This window comes from Marmota marmota, unplaced genomic scaffold (assembly GCF_001458135.2).
Source record: "Marmota marmota marmota unplaced genomic scaffold, marMar, whole genome shotgun sequence".
NCBI classification, from domain to species: Eukaryota; Metazoa; Chordata; class Mammalia; order Rodentia; family Sciuridae; genus Marmota; species Marmota marmota.
Genome location: NW_026000136.1, coordinates 4,816,285 through 4,840,965, shown reverse-complemented (window position 1 = coordinate 4,840,965; position 24,681 = coordinate 4,816,285). Strand labels below are relative to the sequence as shown.

General features: G+C 46.3%; 1 protein-coding gene across 3 annotated transcripts in view; it reads left to right on the top strand.

Annotated features, from left to right (window-relative positions):
- Positions 1–19,548, top strand: part of Rnf216 (ring finger protein 216) — a 137,631-nt gene extending 118,083 nt beyond the window's left edge. For all 3 annotated transcript variants that reach the window (XM_015502026.2, XM_015502025.2, XM_048785302.1), the window contains 3 exons: positions 1,299–1,521; positions 15,825–15,894; positions 16,528–19,548. In XM_015502026.2, the coding sequence (XP_015357512.1) occupies positions 1,299–1,521; positions 15,825–15,894; positions 16,528–16,847 (613 nt within the window). In that variant the 3' untranslated portion in view covers positions 16,848–19,548. The remainder of the gene's footprint in view (positions 1–1,298; positions 1,522–15,824; positions 15,895–16,527) is intronic.
- The last annotated feature ends 5,133 nt before the right edge of the window (positions 19,549–24,681 follow it).

Here is a 24,681-nt window from a genome sequence, read left to right as displayed (position 1 = left end):
AAAAAAAAAAAAAAAAAAAAAAAAAAAAAAAGATGTTGGTAGCACAGTGTATGAACAGGTAGTGAATACATAGAGAATATTAGGATTAATAGTGAAACCCATAAAAATACTTTACCTAAGTTGTAGTGGACACAATACCTTTATTTTATTTTTGTGTGATGCTGAGGATCTTACCCAGCACCTCACACGTGGTAGGCAGCGGTATACCACTGAGCCATAACCCCAGCCTGGAACATATCGTTTTATAGTTGGAAACAGTGCATTGTGGAAGCACCTAGCACAGCAGGCAGCTCTTGACAAACAGCAATTTGTCATTTTGACTTGTCCACCCTCCACATCAGTCAGATGATTCTGGAGACAGCTAGCCTCCCTGGAAGCTCCCCATCAGCCAGGATTGAGTCGTATGTGTGTCGTGCCCTTGCTGCAAAGGAGTCTGGAAGTGTAGGACTGTGATGTGGGAGGATGACTCTGCCAACTCAGAAGTCGGACTGGCAGTCATTCCCTCTGCCACCCCTAAGACAAGTTTTCAGAATTTTGGGGTGTGCAACTATGGTTTGGACTCACTAACTCTTAATTGTCATGTAATTTAGGAAGACCTTGAGTTTTTTGTCTCCATTTTAAGTCTTTGGGATTCTTGAAACAAACAGAAGTTATTTTTCTAAATGCTGTGTGCCAGGGGCTTTATATCTTACCTGTAATCCTCAAAACACCGTGAGAAAGTTGTGTTTTCCCAGTTTAAAACTGAGGAAACTGCTGGGTGTAGTGGCATGAACCTATCATTCCAGTAACTTGAGGCATGAAGATCACAAGTTCAAAGCCAGTCTCGGCAACTTAATAAAGCCTTAAGCAACTGTCCTAAAATAAAAAGGACTTGGGGGCTGGGGTTGTGGCTCAGTGGTAGAGCGCTTGCCTAGCATATGTGAGGCGCCCTGGGTTCGATCATCAGCACTACATTAAAAAAATAAAGGCATTGTGTCCATCTACAACTAAAGATATATATATATTTAAAAAAAAAAAAAAAAAGAACTGGGAATGTGACTTGGTGGTTAAGTGGCCCTGGGTTCAATCCCCAGTACCAAACCAAGTCTCCAGACAGTTGGGAAATATACCCAAGGTTAGACAGTTGATTATCTTTGAACTCAGTTCTCAGACATCAGAATATTAGGCTCTTTTCGCTCTTTGAATGTCACCATACGCCACAAGCAATCAGTACACATAGAAAGAGATAAATACTTAATGGCCATAATAATTTTCTTTTCATCTTCCTGGCCAGCTCCAATCATGTTTTCTTTTTTCAGTGAAGAAAAAATGACTGCCGCCCGCATTAGAAAATGCCACAAATGTGGAACTGGCCTCATCAAATCAGAAGGCTGCAACCGCATGTCTTGCCGCTGTGGTGCCCAAATGTGCTACCTCTGTCGAGTGTCTATCAATGGATATGACCATTTCTGCCAGCATCCTCGTTCGCCAGGAGCCCCTTGCCAAGAGTGTTCAAGATGTTCCCTCTGGACCGACCCCACTGTAAGTAGATGCATAACTGCCTATTTCCACGTGGGGGAGAAGAGCCATGCATTCCTGTAATGAAAACATGACAATTCTTACTCATGAGAAGATACAGGAAATTACATGGAACAGTAACTACGGCGGGGCGGGGGGGGATGAGAAAGTAATCAAAAGCTGCTCATCAGAAAGTAAGCCAAGAGTGGTCACCCAGGCCTATAGTCACAACTACTCAGGAGATGAGGCAGAAGGACCACTTGAACTCACAAGTTCAAGATCAACCTGGGCAACCCAGCAATACCCCATCTCAAAAAAATAGAAAGAAAGAAAAAGAAAAGAGAATAAGCATTTTCATACAGTTTTGGTGGGCAAATTCTTTGGCTCCTTTAGGGAATAAGCTTTTTTCCTGTGCTATCTGAAGTATCCCAGAGCATGGAAAAAGGGAACTTGGAACAGTGTTGCACACCTGTAATTCTAGTGACTTGGGATGCTGGAGGCAGAAAGATCAAAATTTTGAGACCAGCCCTAGCAACTTAATGAGATCCAGTCCCCAAAAATAAAAGGCTTTTAGTACCTTAATATTTTTCTCCTTCATAAGTCCAAAGTAGTAGGCCAATTTGAAGTGGTTTCTTTTGCTACCATTCATTCCAGTGACTTAACTGTTGATTTATTGTCTTGAAAATAAAGTATGTTGGAAAAGTTAAAAAAATAAATAAATAAAAGGCTGGGGTGTATAGCTCAGTGGTAAAGCACCCCTGGATTCAATCCCCTGCACTGTAAAAAAAAAAAAAGAGAGAGAGAGAGAGAGAATGGTTCAGAAACACAGGATGGTTTAATATTAATAACCCTTAGATGGCAAAAAGATAATTTCAAAAATCACATCTATTTTGATTTAAGCTTTTTTAAAAAGTATTATTGATATGATTCTTTAACCCCATATTTCAGAATAGTTGTAAGCACATATTTAGTGGTGAAATATATAGAAGTATTCCTAATAAAGTCAAGTATAAGATTATCATTGATTTGTTCTACAACTGCTAATCAGAACACTTGACTAATAATAAAATAAATGGTATAGATGCTAGAGAAGGTCATGGCTAATCCTGATTAACACCCACTAGTGTGTCAGATGCTATTTTAATTACTCATATGTAAAGAAAGGCAAATTCATCATTTTAAAATTCGAAAAGACAAAATAATCAACTAGAAAGCAGTAGAAAGATGACTAAATATAAAATATACCCAATACCATTTTCAGTAGAATTACAAATCATAAAATATCCTAGAATTGAATGTGGATAAGCAGTATGAGGAAAACTATAAAACTATATTGAAGGACATGAAGAGACCTGAACATATGGAGAAATATGTTTTGTTCTTTTAATATTTACTTAATTAAACAATTGTTTTTAGAATCATATTAAACTAAAAACACGCACAATCAGGTAATGTGATAAGTGCAAAGACTTGTTCTACCAAAAGGTGATAACATATCAGAGGGGTCCCCACTAATATGGGGAACGTATCAGCAAGTGCTTTAAGGCCCATAGAAAGCAGGCCTGGTGACAGATGGATCCTCTCAGCTTTCCCTGGGGAAAGCAAAGGTGGCCTGGGTGTCATAGTCCTGAGAGCCGGCATGTGGTATTAAAGAGAGATAATTTCTCTCCAGAGTCACTTAAAAATCTTATGGAATTCATATCTCAAGTAGGATTTTTTTTTCCCCAAAAAAAAAAATGATTGGTGGGCTGGGGTTGTAGCTCAGTGGTTGAGCACTTGTCTAGCACTTATGAGGCACTGGGTTCAACCCTCAGCACCACATAAAAATAAATAAATAAAGGTATTATGTGCATCTACAACTTAAAAATATATATATTAAAAAAAATGACTGGTTTTGCAAATTAGACTGATTTTTACTATAAAGCTAAACTAACCAAAACCATGTAAACTAGGACAAGCATAGGCAAATGTATCAAAAGAACTGGAGAAATGACAGATTGAGTCATTTGTTCATTCTTTTTTTTTTTTTTTTTTTTTAATTTTTTTTTTTTANCTGGCCTACCAGTTGATAATGGTACTGTTGCTGGCAGGTATCATCAGTACTCCTTAGCATTAAAAAACCTTCTTTGTGCTTTTTAGAATAGGTGGTCAACATACAGGAGGTAATTGCTACTAACTAGTAGAAAGCTTCTACACTATGTCCATTAAATTGATATTTACTTTTCTTTTTTTTTTTTTTTTTTTTTTTTTAATATTTATTTTTTAGTTTTCGGCGGACACAACATCTTTGTTTATATGTGGTGCTGAGGATCGAACCCGGGCTGCACGCATGCCAGGCGAGCGTGCTACCGCTTGAGCCACATTCCCCAGCCCCGTTTGTTCATTCTTAACTGGGAGTTGTTCCAGAACTGGTCTGAACAGAAAGCCCCCATCTTCATGCAGTTTATATTCAAATACATTATAAAACCGGAATATTCCATGAAGTTGGTACTAAACTGAATTTAGTACTATTCATTCAGAAGAATCAGAATGAGGTAGTGAGGAATGACAGCAGCTAGAGGAAGCAGCCATTTCAAATGGAAGAATGCAGGCAGTTATTTCTGAGGACAGCATTTGCAGTAAAACCTGTTAAGAAGAGCAAGGCCACTGGGGAAATCAAACAAATTGAGTGTGTTTGGGGAACAGTAAGAAGGCAGATATGGCTTGCCGGTGCTGAGCTGTGGGAAGTAAAAAGGACCATCCCAAAGCCCTGTTGAGGGTCTGAATGCAGTGATGGTAACTGCAGGGCATTACAGGGTGTTATGTTTTCAAGATCACACTGGCTACTATTATATAGAGAGGGCATATTTGAGAGTTTTTGTGGGGCACTTGGCTCATCACTGGGAAAATACCCCAAGGAAACAAAAGAGATGACTTTTATAATCTTGGAGCAGGGAAGATCCTTCTTAGCATTATATCAGGGCCACTAATAAAATGTAAATTCTCTTTGGTAAGACAAAGTAAACAATGATAAAGATAAATGGGGGCTGGGGCTATGGCTCAGCAATAGAGCACTCGCCTAGCATATGTGAGGCCCTGGGTTCAATCCTCAGCACCACATAAAAATAAATAAGTAAAATAAAAGTATTGTGTCCACCTACAACTAAATATATATAAATATTTATAAATGGAAAACTAGGGGAAATACTGGTTACACATATATTGATACAGATAAATATTCTTGATCTATAGAGAATAAAATGACTCAATAAGAAGTCATTGAAGGGGCTGGGGTTGTAGCTTAGCAGTACAGCACTCACCTAGCACATGCAAGGCCCTGGGTTCGATCCTCTGCACCACATAAAAATAAATAAATAAATAAATAAATGGCATTGTGTCCAACTACACCTAAAAAATAAATTTTTTTTAAATAAAAGAAGTTAATGAATATCTCTATATTAATAAGGATTAATTTAACTGGAAAGAACATGAAACCTAAAAATAGACATGGGGAGATGGTACCTCAGACACTGTGGTTAGGAGTATAACTGGCATATGGGGCAGAAGAGTATATAGATCAGAAGGGGTTTTTGATGTTGTTTTCATTTGAGTCTCCCTATGTTGCCCAGGCTGGCCTAGAATTACAATCCTCCTGTCTCAGCCTCCAAAGTAACTGGACTACAGGCATGTGCCACTGCATCTAACCAGATCAAAAATGTTAATGTCAGCTGGATGTGGTGGCACATGTCCATAATGTCATTGCCTTGGGAGCCTAAAGCAGGAGGATCGCAAGTTCAAAACCAGCCTCAGCAACTTAGCAAGATCCTGTCTCAAAATAAAATATAAAATGGGCTGGGGATGTGGCTCAGTGGTTGAGAGCCCCTGGGTTCAATTCCTGGTACCCAAAAAAAAGGTAAGAAAGAAAGGTTAATGTCTATTCCTTGACCTAGAAAAGTGGTGTAAATTAAAAAAACACATTTAAACATACCAAAAAATAGGTGATATGTTTTATTTTATATGTTTATATTAGAATAATACAAAAAATAATGTTTCATGTATATTTTAAAACACGGGGGAGAAAAACATAGGAAGATTGACACATAGAAAATGAATAGCATACAGAGACCAAGCTGCCATGGGGCAGGTATAACAAGAACTGAGGGCTGTGGAACCCCTCATGGTATGAGTAGGACAGTGGGCCCATCCACTTGTACCAGGTGAGACTACTCAGTTCTATGTTTTAAGGTGAAATCCCCTGGTTTTTAAAATTGACCACTTATCCAACTATCTTGAAAATACTATTCAGGCCACCACTTTCTAAGCCAAAGAAAGGATCTGTATCTCTAGTGTGTACCTCTCTAGCATTCCTACAAAAGAAGATGCCAGGGTCAGAGGCTGGCCACAGAGTGATGGTCATAGCAGACCTCTCTGGTCTACCCCAAGGGCGGGGCAACCTAGAGGCTGATCTCTGCCCATGTTCAACAAATACGTCATTCTCAGAGCCACCACAGTGTAAAAAGCAGTGAGTCCTCCTAGAAACCATGTGGGGAGTGTCCTGTTTTAGGAATCATTGATCTTGTAGCTCATGAACCAGTGATACCCTCCATAAGCCTGCCTTTCTGTCATCAAGGAAGTACATGGAAGAAAGAAAGGCCTCTGCACAGGAAGAACAGTCTTCCGTTGGCTGATTTTGGGGGGAGGCATGGCCCATAGTGGGAAGTGCTCATCAGATAATGCACAGGGCCCTTTGTGACAGGTCTTCCTGGGGCCTAGCCATTCTACCAACTCCCTTCACCATCTCTCCAGAACTTCATGAAGAAATAGGGTCCTTTTTCTTCAGCTGAAGCTCCCAGACCCTAACCTTAATTTTATTTTCAGAAGTAAAAAGCAGAGTGCATGTTGCCACATGAGGGCAGGTGTTTAGCATCGTGGCCTGTTTCTCTCTGCACCGCTTCCTCTTGTCCTGGTTCTTCACCTGCACCCCTCTCTCCCCATACCCAGGCGTGGACTTGATTGTAAATTCGTCTTTCAGCTGCATTCTGTGGCTGCTGCAGCATGCAACTACCCTCTGTTTTCTTGTCAAATAGTCATTTGCCTGAAGAAAGTTCTGTAGATGTTCAAATGAAGTTTGAGAGGAAGGTCAAGTAAATACAAATTCCTCCAATTTCCTCTGCTCACCATAGCCAGGGATTTTGTTCCATTTGTCCTGTTCCCATCAAAACAGAGATCAGCCTGGTTTCCTTGATTCTCACCAGGAGACCAATTAAATTCCACCCCAGCATCTGCTGGGGCTTCTGAGAACACAAAGCCATTCAGAAGAGCAGTAAAACAAAGCTTTCCCTGTCCTGTGTGCCTGTTCTCTGGCCTCATTAGTCAATGGGGCCAGAAAGGATCTCTCGTCATCAGCAAGGGAGTTGTCCCTTTATGATTTGGAGAAAAGTGAAATTCTCATCCTAAATGATCAGACATTTCTTGAACCTGGCTAACATCACACTAATGGCTCATATGATAAACAATAGCTTTATATGTTTGTTATCAAACATGAGCCAAAAACATGAGTCTCATAAAAACAGGCTGTTTTCTTTAGGAATGGGGAAAACCAGAAGCAAATACAGCCACAGCTTTCTGGATCAGGGATAGAATGCAACACCAAGCCTCAGCACATAGAGGAACAAATGGGAGCATTATCCTGGACATTACTGTTACTCTACCCCAATACCTTGACTCTTCTTGGCCATATCCGTGGCAACTAAAGGAACTGTATCCCTGTGTCACTGTTAGGAGCCATGTTCAGAAGAACATTATTCTGAAGTATAGCAAAATTCATGATAGCATGTTCTATAAATAAAAAACAAAGTCCGTGTTTGTCTTGAGTTTGGGGTACAACAAACCACAAAGAATTGTTTTCAACAACTTTTTTGTTTTTTAACATGAAAGTTTGAAGTCTGTTGTAATAAAACCCTGAGGCTTTTATAGCCAGCTTACAAGTTCATGGCATTACCTCCAAGCCTAAGAGGTAGACTCATTTTTCCCAGACTAGCAGTAGATTGACCCTGTTACTCATATGTGTCATATGTTGCTCTAAGGCAGATGGGGCCTCTCAGTCTCACAAATGAGGAAACCTGCTAGAGATTGAAGCCAGTAACCAATAGCTCAGCATCTGTCCCCAGGCCTGCCTTCTTTTTTTTTTTTTTTTTAATATTTATTTTTTAGGTGTAGATGGACACAACACAATACCTTTATTCTTATGTGGTGCTGAGGATCAAACCCGGGCCCCACCCATGCTAGGCAAGCGCTCTACCGCTGAGCCACAATCCCAGCCCCGCCTGCCTGCTTCTTGCCTGAAGAATATGACATTCTCCTGCAGGTCAGGCATGGGAACAGCACTAGCATTTTTGAAACCCTGGCTTGAGCTACAAGGGAGGAGATATAATGCCACAGGATCAATGGAGGAAGAGGCATAGTTAAGAGCATTGATGAAAAAAAGGTAGAAATCCAATAAGGAAAAGGATTCTAAACTCTAGGTTGGAAACTAATTTTTGATTTCAACATTTTTTCTTAACATTTTTAGTTTATTTCCTTCCTTCTTTCCTTTCTCTTTTTTTCTTTTTCTTTAAGTTTATTTTTTCCAAAAGAAAAATGGGGAAATGAGCCCACATGTTATCTATCACCCAGCTTTCACAGCTGGCCTTGACTTTTTATTTCTAGTCACTGTTCTAAATAGCATTGTTTCCATTAAAAAAAAAAAATAGAAGGAGCGAGTATCATCTCTGAATTGGCGTGGGGTCCAGGAGCACCAGTTTCCCATTTTGCAGTTGGGAAAAACGATGTTCAGGTCATGAACCCAAGGAGCTCCTTCCACAAATGCAGGAGATGGCTGAGAAGTGCCCACAGGGTCCCTAGGCCTTGCAGAGGACCCTCGATGGACAACAACTCCACTAAGTTGCAGAGGGGCCTGTAGATCCTCCACCTTTGACCACATCCCAGATTGAGTTTTGATATTCTTGAAGGACTTTATGAAAGCAGAACAGTGTTTTGAGCATGTGTATTTGTGCGGTTTGTCTTCAGCAAATCCCAGCAGGCCCCATCCTGAGCACTTGACCCTGAAGAGAGTCAAAACATGGCAACATTCCACCCGGCCTCCAGGTCCTTTTGGAGGAGGTGCTCTGGACAGAAAGGTATTTGGGTGCTAGGCCTCTTTTGACACAAGGAGGCTGCTATAGTAGCCAGAGGCCAGCCTGGATCCTGTGAAGTCCAGCATGTTGTCCAGCTCATGCTGTCCAGTCCAGCTGCACAGCATGTGCCTCTCAGAGTTGGTCTTTCCAGGCCTGAATCTCCTCCTCCCCCACCATTTCCTGTTGCAGGGAGACAGCTGGGGGTGGGGGTTAGGGTCTGCTGTTGCTGAGGGATCTGCAGCCGATCTGGGAATAATTTGAAACTAAATCTTGGCTCTTTGGAAGCCTTTCATGAAGTCATTGCAAGTTTATTAACAACAGCTGTGGCCACACCTGACCTGGATCCCAGTCCCAACCCACTCCCAGAATCAGAGGGGAAGAAGCAGTGTGCAATCCTGGGTCACCATTAGGGAAGATAAAGTTAAATGAAGAGGTGTTGCATCCTTCCCTGTGGTCACAGGAGGCTGGTGAGCAAGCAGGCCGGTGGTCCGCCCTGGTGACCAGAAGTGTTGGAGAAGAAAGGCTCAAAAGGACTTTTGAAGGGCTGGTGTTGTAGCTCAGTGGTAGAGCGCTTGCCTAGCAAGTGTGAGGCCCTGGGTTGGATTCTCAGCACCACATATAAATAAAAATAAAGGTCCATTGAAAACATATATATATATATATATATATATATATTTTTTTTTTTTTAAGGACTTTTGAAAGGCTTTGGCAAGAACAGCTGTGTGCCAGTGCTCAAATGTCAATCTTGGGAACCATCAGTTGTAGCTGGTGGTTATTGTTAATATCTGACCTGTAAAAATATTCTCTTTCCCCTTCAGCCACTTGCAGTTTCTTTTCCTGCATTTTCTCCTGTTCAGACCTTGCTGTATGAATAGAGCTATGGGACTTTTCTGTTGAGAGACAAGGGAAAGATGTTTGTTTGGTTGGTTGGTTTGGTTTTCTATTTTTAATTAAAACCTCTCTGATTTCTTCCTCACTTCCTGCAAATTTCTGGAGCAGCTGGGCCCCTGCCTTCTCCCCTCCCCACTCACCCCACTTGCACATGAAGCAGGCCTGCCAGGGCTTTCTGTGTCAGGCCCAGCACTTTTCTGTATCCTGCTGAGCTCAGAGGAATTCAAGGGAAGGAAATAAACCCTCTTCCCTGTTAAGATGCAGCCCTCTTTCTTTATGTAAAGTACTCTTCCAGATCTGCTGAATAGACAAGATTTCATTCCACTTTCTGCTTTGTTCACCATGGAGTAATTCAGACACTTCTCTCCCAGTCCTCATTGGGATTCATTGGGATCCAAGAGTTCTTCTAAGATGGCCATGGGTGTATATTAATAGGAGCACTACGTACGTGGTTTCACTGCCACCCAAGCCTAATGTGTTGTCACACCCAGTCTTTTGACAAAAGACCCTGTCTTTATTGGGACATCTTAATCACTTACCACCATCTGCTCCCTCTCATATCAGCCTCAGAAAAGAACCATTTGGTGAATCTATTTGAAATTTTTGACCAAACGCCAGGCACAATGGTGTATATCTTTAATCCTAACGATTTGACTGGCTGAGGCAAGAAAATCTCAAATTTGAGGTCAGCTTCAAGAACTTAGCAAAATCCTATCTCAAAAATAAGAGAAAAGGGGGATAGGGTTGTGGCTCAGCGGTAGAGCACACACCTAGCATATGTGAGGCGCTGGCTTCGATTTTCAGCACCACATAAAAATAAATAAAGTAAAGGCATTGTTCCTACTACAACTAAAAATATATATATATTTTTAAAATAATAAGAGAAAAAGAACTGGGGATGTAACTCAGCACCCCTGAGCTCAATCCCCAATACCACAAAAGAAAAGCAGGGGAAAAGTTTTTATCTAGGGCATGTAAGCTCAGACCTCCTGCGCAGTCCCCACTGATTTTAACAGGTCTGTGCACCTCTGAACCTTAGCGTCCTCTTGTGAAATCCCTTCTAGACTCTTATGTATGAACTTTTGCTTTCATGAAGCTTAGCAGGCGCAGAGCATGGTCTTCCAGAATGAAATTTAAGTGGATTTGGTTTTGGTTTCAAGGGTTGTTGTTGGTTTGGTTTGGATTTGGATGTTTTGTTCTGTTTTTGTTTTGTTTTGTTTTATTGGTACCTGAGATTGAACCCAGGGGTGGGTGCTCTAACACTGAGCCACATCCCTAGCCCTTTAAGACAGGTCCATACTAAGTTTTTTAGACTGGCTTTGAACTTGCAAATATTTTCTGTATTGAAGATATAGACTTGTTTTTCTTACTATTACCTAAATAATTCAGAATAGCAACTATTTACGTGGCTTTTACATTTAAAAAAAAAAAAAAAACATTTTTTTTTTAGTTGTTGATGGACCTTTATTTTATTCACTTATATATATGCAGTGCTGAGAATCGAACCCAGTGCCTCACACATGTGAGGCAAGTGCTGTACCACTGAGCCACAACCCCAGCCTCAGCTTTTACATTTTATTAAGTATTAATCATAATCTAGTTATTATTTAAAGTATACTAGAAGATATAGTATCATATATAACTAAAAAAAAAAATCAGTAAATTCTAAAATAAGTATACTGAAAGGGGCTAGGATGTAGCTCTTATTTATTTGTCTGTTTATTTATTGTAGTTGGACACAATACCTTTATTTTATTAATTTTTATGTGGTGCTGAGAATCGAACCCAGGGCTTCACACTGCTAGATGAACACTCCACCACTGAGCCACAAACCCAGCCCTATAATGACCTTTTTTAGTGAATAAATTCCACCCCTGTTTTTTTGTTTGTTTGTTTGTTTGCTTTTTTGACAGAGAAAATTTTCCTGGGACCCTCTGGCATTCAGGGGGTCACCTCATGAGAAATGCCTCAGGCAAGGAAGCCTTCAAGTGTTATTTGCCGACCTGGGGATAGGCTGAAATCAGTGGACATGAACATTACAGGTCAGAGGTGACAGTGGTGGACTCTTGTCTGCAACTCAGGTTTCTGGCTCAACTCAAATGAGGCTTGTGGAGCTCTCCTATTCCCTGTTCCACTATGAGCAAGAGAGCTCTGCTGGCTATTATCCAAAGGCCACATGCCAAAGAAATCTGTCAGAACCATTGACTTTGGGGCATCTTAAGGAGTGGCATATTCGCCATGGGTGGCGAGCCAAAGAACATCAGAATTATTTGTGAGGATATCAAGGAGCAAGGCCCCTTTTCCTGCTGCTGAGCTTCTGAGCTTCTGTGTCTTGCTCTGTTTGTTTCTGCCACTTCTGGTATTTAGTGGAGGCCACAGAACTATGCCCACCCTGAGGAGAAAGAACCCTATGGTGTTTTGGCAAAAAAGTAGTGCCTGGGGTCTCCTTCCCCAGAGGCTACGATTCAGAAACCAGCGATTCCTGTGGTCAAGAGCTCAGGCATTGAGTCAGGACTGCCTAGAGTTCTGATCTGTAAGGTGGGATGGGTTCATAATGCTTTGCTAACAGAGAGGTTGTGAGACATTTGGAGCAGGGCTGCACAAGCACTCTCGGTGTTACCGCCGCTGTACTTGGCACTCTGTGAGAGGTGAAGGGTCTCTTAAAACCAGCCTGTTTTAGAATGTCCAGCCTCCATGTTAGGTAGTGAGAGTGGGGCTGGTCCCTGAACCCAGACCTGGAGCTCCAAAGTCATATAGATGTTCCTGTCCATCACGCTCACCATGGCCTCGCTGTACAGAAGCCAGTGTCACTTTCAGTGGCACAGAGAATGAGCCCCCACTGCTAACCCTTTGGCTGAGCAACTTCAGCCCTAGTTTCCTGTATATAACTCAGCCCAGGGAGAAGAAAGGGGTTAGACCTCTCAGTCGTCATCTTTCCTCCTATTGTTCCACATTTCCAGCTTCCCAGGGGTGTGCTAGATTTGCACCAGGCCAAACGCTTTCCCACTTTGCCCCCCTCATGCCCATCATGACTGGAATGTCTCCCGAGGGGACTATCCTCCAGAAGAGACTCAGTTGCCATCTGTCAGCTAGCCCATATCCAAGGAGGGCTATGATGAGTGGCCAAAATCTATCTGAACCCAGTCTTCTCCCTTTTTTTTTTTTTTAACAATATAAGATAAAGTTTGCCATTTGTAAGTATACAGTTTAGTCTGTCTTTGCTCTTGACTTGAGGAACTTTAAGTGCTGAAGGGGAACTGCTTATGAAAGAATCTTACACACCAAGTAAAGCAGAGTGTCTTCCCTTAAGTCAAGCAATCTGGCTGAAGTGTCAGTATTTTTTCTTTTTTTAAAAAAAGTTTGTTTTTTGGTTTTTTTTTTGTTTTTTTTTTTTTCAATTCAAATTGCTAAACACAGCATCCTGTGACTCAAACCAGTTGGAGAAAGTTGAAATCTGAGACACCTAATCCACTGGCAGTTGACTCACAAATTATGGTAAAGTCATGTTGAACACCAGAACTTTTTAGTGAAATACAGACTGTTTTTATTTATTTATTTATTTATTTATATTTATTTTTTATTCATCGGCGGACACAACATCTTTGTTTTGTATGTGGTGCTGGGGATCGAACCCGGGCCGCACGCATGCCAGGCGAGCACGCTACCACTTGAGCCACATCCCCAGCCCCAGACTGTTTTTAGATGCTACAGGCACTGCCAGATTCCCAAGACAAGGATTGAGGCAAGTGGTCTCCAGGCCCCTTGCCAAATCAAAAGCTTGCTCAGAACTCTGGAAGGAATGGAGAAAGGCAGTGTGGGGCAGGGTGCTTCATTCCTGTGGGCTCTGAGGCCACACCTCGGAAGAACTCTAGAGGCAAGCCGGGACTCTGCCCGCAATGAACCTCTGTGCTGTCCTACTGAAGCTGACAGAACTGGGAGAAACTTGGCTTGTACCCGCCTGTGCCAGAGCCTCAGTCTTCCCAGAGGCGCTCTCAGCTAGGATTTATCCAGGAGGCTGGGAACCTGCCACAGAAAGCCTCATGATAGAAATGAATACAGCACCTACATGCTCACCCTCAGCGGCCTGCCAAATGGGAATTCTCTCCAGTACCTCATGCTCTATTCCTCCTGACTCGTGTGTCATAAGAGTCTTCACTGCTGTGAATTTACCCAGCACTGACCAGACCCATGCAGGATGCCAGCTAGAACTGGCCATAGCACAGACCTTGGCTCCACGAGGGGAGGGAGCACAGCTGCCTCTCTTATGTCCTCAAAGTATCTAGCACAGTGCCTGGTGCACAGAGGGCTCCGAACACAGGTCTAGTGAAGGAATGAACGTCCCCCTGACTTTCAACTCACATAAGCAATGGGAACAAAGGAATCTCAAGATAACTGCAGATTATCTCTAGGAAAACTATTTGAATGACACTGTGGATGGGAGAGATAATCTTTGTCCCAGTTCACCACCTAACTTTCATCCTAACTTTGAGCAACTATTTTTCTCTGGGACCTCATTTCTGTGCCCTCAGCAAATTGAAATGGATGATTTCTAAGGTGCCTCCTTTTTTATTTTGAATTTTAGTTGTATATGGACACAATACCTTTATTTTGTTTATTTATTTTTATGTGGTGTTGAGGATCAAACCCAGTGCTACTCACTTGAGAGGCAAGCGCTCCAAGCTCCACCGCTGAGCCACAGCCCCACCCCCTAAGGTACCTTCTTGTGCCATCAAAGGCCTTAGGTGTCCCAGGACTGATGGGCTCAACTACATTTAGGTGCAGAATAGAAATAATTTTGAGATGTGGTAATGTGGTACTAATATGAATATGTGGCCAGAGTCAGGACACCTGTCTTACTTGAATAATAACGAAGCTACTGAGATTTTGAAACTCTGTGGAAATATGAGGTAGAATTGCAGAATTACAAAAGGCTTGGTATTTCCAACATTCTGGAATTAAAAGCAATTGTAGGGCTGGGGTTGTGGCTCAGTGGTAGAGCGCTTGCCTAGTACATGTAAGGCACTAGGTTCAATTCTCAGCACCACATAAAAAAATAAAGATATTGGGTTCATCTACAAGTAAAATATATATATATATATTTTTTTTTTTTTAAAGTAATTATAGGGGTTGGGATTATGGCTCAGCAGTAGAGCGCTCGCCTAGCACGTGCGAAGGCCTGGGCTTGCTCCTCGGCACCACATAAAAATAAATAAATAAAAAGGTATTGAGTTCAATAAACAGACATGCTTTTTAAAAAGGCAATTATAGTTCCCCCCCCCATAGATAGATAGATAGATAGATAGATAGATAGATGCCACTGAGAGACAAACATTGGGGGCATCTTCTAATCTGGTTTCCATTTGTTTTTCTTGAAACATTTCAAGTTTCTAAAATCTGTATTTTTTTAGTTTTTCCACCCCTTAGTCATGACGCTTCTCTTTGCTGAGACCTATACATGCACCACCCACTCAGTCCTCACGACAGCGCACTTCAGAGAGGAAACCCTGACACTTAAGATATTTGGAATTTAGCTGGGCCAGGAAAGAAGGGCCCCATCTTCCTGGGATTTTTTCAACCCACGGAATGTTCTTTTGTACCCACCATGAACTAGAAAGCCTCTCTCTAACTCAGGGTAGCAGGTTGGCCCAGCACCGTCACACAAAGCAGGCCTTATAGGGCAGGGAGGTATGTCCTAGGGCAGCAGCCCAATTCCTCCTCCATGACACCTGTTGGCAAGTAGAGATGTGGGAGCTGCATGTAGCACAAACCCAGCCACTAAGTGTTGAGTTTTGGAAGGGAAAACAGCGAAGTCTGTGGCAGAATTACCCTCTCACTACTGTGCCCCCACCCCCTTTCTCTGCCACCCAGCCCATACCAGAGTTCTGCTGCAGGAAGCTGGAAGTAAAACGCCAGCTTGGACCAGCAGGGCTGCCCCCCACCACAGCTCAGGGAAAGGGCAGGACTATCTGTGCTCTGCACAAAGGCCTGCTGTACCTGGTTCAGACTAGGGACCTGAAATTTCTTGGGCCCAATCTCAGGCAGCTGCCTGCTGGGACAAACCCAGCCTTTCCCATAGGCTTCCCTATGGGGACACCCCTGGTTGATGAACAACAGAGATGCTTGGGAATGGGAAGAAGTTGTGTGCAGCTCAAAACGCCGCTGATCACTGGCAGAGTTTGACCTCATCCCAGTACTGTCCAGCAGCAAGCCAGCCTCCCTCTCCCCATGGGCCTCACACTTCCAGGACCTGCAAACTCACTCTGCCTTTTGCTTTTACTCCAGGAAGATGATGAGAAGCTAATCGAGGAAATCCAGAAGGAGGCTGAGGAGGAGCAGAAAAGAAAGAATGGAGGCAAGTGCTTTCCCCAGCCACAGCCCCACACCAGGCACACTCGGGATGGTGGAGCAGAGCACCTAGGGCCACCAGGGGGAGGGAAACTCCAACTCTGAGGGACCACCATCCAGGTCATCAAAGCCTTGGATACAGTTTTGGCATCTCTTAATGGTGAGGAAATACTAAGGTTGGATTTGAACTCCTCATACAAACAGAAGCGAGGCCTCTCTAAGGAGGTGGTAGCTCCTCGAGGCTCTAGCTCTCAAGGAGAGTCTCACTCTCGCATGGGGACTGCCCCAACCGGTACTGAGCTGGATGAATGTGCCATTCTCTAGGAGACACCACAGAGTGTGACACTCTTGGGAAATACAGTTTGTCCTTGGCTTCTGGTACTGACAATTGGGTTATAGGTATTTCATGTTTGGCACTTGAGCCAGCTGCCTTGTAGAGCAGCCCTTCCTGGGCTCAGACGAAAGAGTGTGCTGAGGGTCAGAGGTCAACCCTCAAAGCACTGCCAGCTATGTCTAGCTGCCCCTTGGCTGCTCAGCTCTGGTGGGCCCCAGAGTTAGCAGGTACAGCCCTGATCCCAAGCTAGAGTCCAGCAGAGTTGGTCCAACCTGCTCTCCTCAATTGAACCCTACTTCCTTTCAGAGAATACCTTCAAACGCATTGGGCCTCCGCTGGAGAAGCCCCCTGAGAAGGTACAGAGGATGGAAGCCCTCCCGCGGCCTGTCCCACAGAACCTGCACCCACCACAGATGCCACCCTATGCCTTTGTGCACCCGCCCTTCCCCCTGCCACCTGTCCGGCCTGTGTTTAACAACTTCCCTCTCAACATGGGCCCTGTCCCGGCACCCTATGTGCCCCCTTTGCCTAATGTGCGGGTCAACTATGACTTCGGTCCTGTGCATGTGCCCCTGGAGCACAATCTGCCCATGCACTTTGGCCCCCAGCCACGGCATCGCTTCTGACAGCTGGAGCCCTGGCCAGCCCCACTGAACCTGTGCCAGTTGTGGGTATAGGGCAGAGAACCCCCTGCCCCAGGCCAGGCTCCACCTTCAACCCTCTAAGTAGGGGTGGTGAGTCAGTTTTTGAGGGTGGGCTGGTTTACCTCGTACTCCTCCCTTGGGAAGAGTCACTGCTTCTCAAAGTCTGGTGTCCTCTGGGTGCCTGTAAGGGAACTGGCCTGGCTCTTGCTGGTCAGTCTCCTTGCTAGTTCTGCCATTTTGGCAACCAGCACAGGGGCTCTGGCTCTACTCTTATCACTCAAGCCCCTGCAGGAGGAGACAGGCGGAGCTCATTTGTCCTGTTCCTAAGAGAATCCCACACAATTAAGAACTTTGCAGACCCTCTTGGCCACAGTGTAGTCAGGTCCATAATAAAAATGAAGCAGCAAATAGTGGCATTGGAAGAGAACTGAGACATCTGCATGGCCACCCTCACTAAGGCCCTTCAAGAGTGGCCGTTGTGCCCATGCCATGGCACATCCACAGTTCAGGGATATGGGTCCCCTGCTGTCCTATGCACTTGTGCTTCACCTGGGAGCCAAGTCCTGGGGCACAAGGCAGCTGTGATCATCTCCCTTGAGACTCCCAAGAGTCCTGTGTCTGGGACCGCCTGCCCCTCACAGAGGTTCATAGTTGGTCCCAGTGAAAAGATAGTGGGGGCTGTGGGTCACAGCCCCTTGGACATTGCTGCAGTGCCATGAGGGGCAAAACGCTGTCCCTCCCAGTCCAGAACCCAGTGTTCCCACAGTGCCCCTTCAGGCCCTTTCCCCCTCCCTCCCTCCCTTCCAAGGCCCTCTCAGGTCAGGCAACCACAGAGAACTGTCCCTCACTGTGGGTTTGGTTTTGTTTATCTGAGCATTTCCTCCTGTTCACATATTTTGAACTGAAGAATTTTCCATGGCTTGGTATCTTTTTCTCATTCTCTGGAAAGTCAGGCTGAAATTGGCCACTCTGCGCCAGGTGGCTACCAAGGTTGAACAGTCCTGACACTAACCAAACAAAATCCTTTTCCATTAGCCATCACAGAGGCCACCCAGACAGCCCAGTTCTGGGAGACATCACAAACACCCAGCAGGTGATGAACAGCTTTCCTTCTAAGGTGTTTTTGAGGGCTTCCCTGGGGTGTAGATGACTCTGTGGAGCCGTGTATTGTCACAGCCGACCTCCCTCCCTCCTCTGTGTTCTCTCAGTAGTCAGTGATGGAGGCTGGTAGAGGGTGAGGTGCTGGCACCAGGCACAGGGACAGCTGCCCTTCTCTGGGGTTGAGTCAGCTCTGGGCCTCTGTGTGGGGTCCTGCCAAGGCTCCGGCCCACTTGCCAAGCAGAGGCCCAAAGCTTCTGACTGCAAAGCTGGGATTGAGCCCTCCTGACAGCAGACATCTCTTTCTCATCCTGTATTGGCCATCCTTGTCCTTGTTATGTGGCTGTGGGGTTCCAGGGGGTACAAAGCACACAGAGTTCAGGGGTGGAAAGCCCTGAGAGCAAGCAGTGCCACCACTCTCTTGCTGCCATCAGCTTCTCAGGTGTCTTTGAAGGATTCAGGTCTACTTGATACATTCTTTCTGCCGTTGCTCAGGATGAAAGTTTTGAAGACAGGTGGTCACCTGGACATGGGGTGGGGCGCATGGGGAGGTGGCTCGGGAGCCTCCCAGTGAGCTGCCTGAACTTACTTCTATCCTGAATGACAGTGCCTTGGAAAGGTGGGCTGCTCACCACAGTGACAGGATCCTCTAAGTACCTTAGACACAAACTCATGTTCTCTGCACCTCCCCTGAAGTAGAGAAGGCATCACACAGCCCACAGATGGGAGGAAGCCCTGGCACTGCCCCTCTGGGGCCTCTCAAGCTGTCCCTGTGGGCTGTGAGCCTGTTTAAATTCTGTTTAAACTACTGTGTGTAAAAAACCTGTTTCCAGCTGTGTGCCCCCACCACATAGCTCCATCAAGGGGCTAAGGCTGAGACAGGATGAGGAAACTGGCCATTTCTGTGGCAGCTGCAAGGACAGTCAGTGCAGTGCAGGTGGTGCCCAAACTAGAGAGAGAGTGGGGGATCAGAATGACATTCTGCCTACGGCCAAAGCCAAGAATGTCCCCTTGGAGATGAGTACTAGCTTCTGTGGCCACACAGAGGGAACTGCTGCATCCCCGTCAAGGGCATCTGGTTCCACATCATGCTCCCCGAGCCGGGCTGCAGACTAGCACCAGAACCAAACGTCCAAGAGTGACCACCTCAGCTCTCCAGGTACCTCAGTGTCCAGGCAGACGAGGAAGGTGAGGAGTTGCACCCATGCCAGGGCCAGAGCCCAAGAATCAGCCCCTGTCTCATCAAACGGGCGTTTTCAATGCAGCTGACACCTTACCCTCTGGGACACAGGGTTGCTTCCTGGGGGCAAGAGACTGCCTGGCCACTGTCCCAATCTATTTGCCTTAAAACTGGAGAGAGGAATCTAGTATTTGCACTTAGCAAAAGATTTAAAACTGAAGGAAAAAATGTGCATGATCTGTTACTTTGTACAAAAATAGCAAAAAAAAAAAAAAATTAAATAGTTAAATGTTTTTATTTACCTTCTGGTAGTAAAAATAGATAATTCTGTTTAAACTACTGTGTGTAAAAAACCTGTATCATATGTAACTTGAATTTTTTGTATATAAATGTTTGTGCACTCTACTCTCTGGTTGCATTTATCCATATGCACAGTCACACGGACACCTCTGGAATGGTTTCATCCCCTCTGCTCAACTGCAGAGGGGAACAAGGCAGGGCGTTCCAGCAGGCATGGAGGTGGGGGGCGGGGGGTCCCTGCTCAGAGACGGTCTCATCTTCTGGGAAGAAAGATCAAGGCACCAAGGTGCCAGTTCTTGCTTGGGTGGCTGCCAAGGCCCAGATGAGGCACAGAGGGTGGGTGGGTTGGCACAGAATCCCCTCCAAGAAAGTAGTCAGATCCTCTCTCAGGGCCCTTCCCCAGGCGAAGGACTTGAGGCCAACTCAGTTCTGGAGAACAGCCTGTGTGAGACCTCGGCTGGCCTGAATCCCAAATGCAAAGAGGAGAGAAGCCCAAGGGACAAGGGCTGCAAGAGCAGAGGTACTGGGGTTGGCATGCGAGTTCCTGCCCAGCTGGAGGGCTGTGGGGCTGAGGCTCACTGCCCCTCACTGGTGGCACAGCTTCTTCCCCACAATCCCCTGGGGTCTACCTGCCCCCCCAGCACCTCCTTGCCACACCCAAGCCAGGCAGGCATTGACCATAAGACCTGGGAGGGGGCCTTGGGCACAGGGGAGCTGGGGTCCCCAAATACAGGTGGATAGCACTCAAAGACATGCCCTTTGCAATTTTTTTTTCTTAATTTTTCAACATTTTAAAAAACTTTTGAAGTAAAAGTTTCAGGACAAGTTAGGTTTTCAGCTTCTAAACAGGTCAGTGTGTACTTTGAATCAGCCCATGCTGTCCAGTCCTTGTTCACCGTCCAGGGTACCCATTAGCAGGACATTACAAGCTCTGCAGCTCGACCGCATGCGTGAGGCTGCTCTCCATTCCTCCCAGTCGGTCTCCCGCTCTCCCTGCCTGCCACAGCGGCCTACCCACAGGTGGGCTTTGGCCTTCAGCTTCATGGAAGTTTCCAGTGCCTGGCTCTGCTCTGCACTGTTCACACACATCCATCTGCATCTCCTGGTCTTTTGATGTCTCCCACGTAGTCCCCTAGAAAGAAAGTCCAGTGCCTCCAGTGTTTCTGCTACCACACAAAACCTCCATGGATGTCCCTGTAGAAAAGTGCAGTGACTGAATGCAAGGAGGGGCCCGAGGCCTGTCTGCATGTGTCGGTGTCTTCGTGACCCTTGCAAAGCCTTGTCCATACCCCAGTCACTGGCAAGAGCCTAGCCCTGGGCAGTGGATTCAGCTCTGCACAGGACAGTCTCAGGCCATCAAATCAGTCCTAGAATCTGACTTCCTGTGGCCATTGCTTGTATCTGTTTAGTTTACTACTTAAATTTGTTTCTTTCCACCACCTTTAAATATAGCATCTTTTTGGTCAGGGTCATTTGCATGGGGTTTTTCACTTTTTTGTTGTTTATATATTTTTATTTGTTCTAATTAGTTACACACGACAGTAGAATGCATTAAGTGGTTTTGTGTGTGCGTGTTTGTTTTTTTGTTTTGTTTTGTTTCCCTGTGATACATAAACTATTTCTCATGAAGCCTGCTCTCTCCCTTCCATCTTGAGGCTGAGATAGGAACAAGGGCTTCCCGGGCAGGATGTCTGAGCTCCACCCTCTGACCACCTCTGGCCAGGGCTCTCTTCACCTCTCTAAACTGGGTGCCATCACCCTGAGGCTGGTGTGCGACCCACTTGCCCTCTGGTCTCATGACCCTTCAAGAAATGGCATCCCAGGTCTGCCTGCACCTTCTTCTGGGTCAGGATTTAGTTGACAGTTCCTCTCCTTGCTTCCTCTGAGTGAATGCCCTGTTGCTCTGGGTTCCTCTCACCGCATCCTGCCGAGCCAGTCCCTAAGCGGGCGGCAGTGGTAGTAATAACTCCCCCTGGCAGTCCTGGGTGTGGCAGTGTGAGATCGTCCTGTGAGCCCTCCAGGCAAGGTGCTCCGGCCTGGTTCTTGGCAAGAAAGTGGGAACTGAGGCAGCATCCTATGAGCATCTAAGACAGGACAAGAGGAGATGGGAGACTGCTGCTGGTCATCCACACCAGGATAGTCATCTGGTCCCTCCCCAGCTCTCCCCAAAATCTTCACTCAGGTGAGCCCAGACCCTGGCAGGCCCACAGAGCCATACCATCCCTTTTCGTGTGGCTCCTTAGGGACAAAGTGCTAGTCCCTGCCTGGACCAGCCCTACCTGCCTCTCAGACATCTGAGACCATAATTCCACCCTGGACCCTCTGGGCACTTGGTCCACCCACACCCCACACAGGAGCAGATCTGCTCATCTGGACCCAGGCAGCTCAGTTGGGCAGTTATGGGGCAGCCAGTCCCCAGCAGCGGAGGGCAGAGAAACGGGCACCCCAAACACCAAGCAGGTGGGAGTGGGTATGCAGCAATGGAGGGAGCCCAGATGGGAAAGTTTCAATAAGAGGGTCCCTGGAACAGATGGGTGGCTGAGCAACAGGTGGGAGAAGACCCCAACCTGGTTCCCTGTCTACCTGGAGCTTGTCCCCATGTGGACTCCAATCGGGAGTTTGATTCCATACATCTGATGGCTCCTGGAAATTGGGATTCTAAATCACTTCCTCAGAGATGAAGTCATCCTTGGGCCTGTGTAGACACCTACGGGGCAGGAGCCCTAGAAGGCTGCACCACCCCACCAGGGCCAAGCCCAGCTCCCTTTCCCAGGCCCCCAAGAGCCATCTGCCAGCTCCTCCCTCCTGCTCCCTGCCACTCCTGTGCCTCAGTCAACTACATGATACCACACCCAACTGCCTGGTGGCTTAACCCTGAGGCTTAACCCATTCAGTGCCTGGGCCCAGCGGCAAGCATGCTGGCCAACGACCCTGGGGTGCTGCTGCCAGCTGGGGCTTGGCTAAGACTGCAGCTCCTGCCCCTCAGTGGTCAGGCCCCAGCTTCTCCGCAGCAGGGACACAGCCTGGCCCATCAGGCTGGCCGGGCGCTTCTCCCCACCGTGATCTAGTAGCCAAAGCAGACCAGGCGAGCCCAGGAGCAAATAACCACCACACACCACCTGCTTCACCAACCAAGGGTCACAGCCCTGCAGAGCCATGGGCCCACTGACACAGGGAAACAGCTGTCCCAGCTCGCAGGGCACCCTGTCTTCCCCCGTCTGCCTTTTGTCTGCTTGCACTCCCCCACATCCTCCCTCCCATCCTCCACCACTTATTTCTGAAAAGTTATGGTAAGAAAATGGACACAGTCTAAAATGAGGTGTAGCAACAGGTAACCTTGCATGGCATTCCTTGCAGTCATTAGAATGACCTCACACCTTCCCAACAGATCCCATGAAGAAAACTGGATTACAAGGGTCAAAAAGTATCCACAGTGGGCTGGGGCTGGGGCTCAGTGGTAGAGCACTTGCCTAGCATGGGTGAGGCCATTCTCAGCACCACATAAAAATAAAAATGAATAAATAAAAAGTGAGCTGGGTGCAGTGATGCACGCCTGTAATCCCAGCAGCTTGGGAAGCTGAGGCAGGAGGATCACAAGTTCAAAGCGAGCCTCAGCAAAAGTGAGGCACTAAGCAACTCAGTGAGACCCTGTCTCTAAATAAAATACAAAATAGGGCTGGGGATGGGGCTCAGTAGCTAAGTGTCCCTGAGTTCGATCCTCAGTACAAAAAGAAAAGTGTCCAGAAGGCCTGGGGCTGTAGCTCAGCATATGAAGGGCACGTGCCCATTGAGGAAAAGTTGCCCCTAGCCCAAAGGGAGGACCCCATGGGGCCCAACCTAAAGGCCAGGTAACTACCCAATCCCCTGCACCCTAATACCCATGTCCAGTTGCTTCAGTCACCACCGAGGTGCCTCAGGCCCCAGGCAGGGCTCTGTTGCTGCCCTCAGGAGTTCAGGCAGACCCTGGAGCTGATAACTGAGTGGGGTGGCCCACGGGGCTCTGAGTGGGCCCCCACAGAGTGTCGGGTCCCCCTGGCCTGCATGCCTGCCCCCGCCGGCTCAGCCTCGTGCTCCGCTCCACAGACAACTTGCTCTGTTCCCTCCCGACAGGGAGCAGTGCCAATCAGGAAGCCAGGACTTCCTCAGCCATCAGAGGGGCAGGAAGCACGAGGCACCCAGCTCCTGTCTCAGCACTGTCGGTGGTGTGACCTGGCCCCAGACACGGCCCCACCCTGACCTCTCTTTCCCATCTGAGGCCCAACCATCCTCCATCCACCTCTTCCCTATGGGGTATGATCAGGAACCCCTGCCTCCCTGGAAGACCAGGGGCACCATTAGGGCTCAGCCCTGGATCCTCAGCACCATCTTGGGGCCTGGGGTGCTGGGGAAATACCAGCTGCAAGAACAAATCTATGGAATAAAGATAAAAGCTGGGCACCATGGTGCATGCCTGTAATCCCAGTGACTCGGGAGGCTGAGGCAGGAGGATCACAAGTTCAAAGCCAACGTCAGCAAAAGCGAGGCCCTAAGCAACTCAGGGAGACCCTGTCTCTAAATAAAATACAAAATAGGGCTGGGCATGTGGCTCAGTGGTCGAGTGCCCCTGAGTTCAATCCCTGGTACAAAAAATAAAAAACAAGAGAAAGGAAGGAAGGAAAAAAATGCCTACCTCAGAGGGTAATTTTGGTGCATTAAATAAGATATTGTGAGTAAACACACAGTCTGAGCCACAGGAAGCCACGCAAATGTCTGATTAATTGTTTTTAGAATCAAAAAATGTGGGTGGGTGAAGGTTCTTTCCACCATGCCATGGAAGGGCTATTCACTGGCCACTGGAGCCTCCACTTCCCCATCTGTACAATGGAACCTTGGCTGGGTAAACTAAATTGCCCTCCCAGCTCCCCTGGGGGAGACACTTGAAGAGTGGGAGTTTGAAGTCTGCAGAGATGCTTCCCTGGAACGTTGCCTAGGTGTTTGGGGTAGGGGTTGCTGCTCTTCTTTGGGGTTGGTTTTTATTTATTTATTTATTTATTTGGTATTGGGGATCGAACCCGGAGGCCATTTACCACTGAGTCATACTCCAGCCCTTTTATTCATTCATTTATTTATTTATTTATTTATTTTGGGTACCAGGAATTGAACCCAGAGGCACTTAACCACTGAGTCACATGCCCGGCCCTTTTTAATATTTTATTTAGAAACAGGGTCTCTCTTAGGGCCTTGCTAAATTGCTCAGGT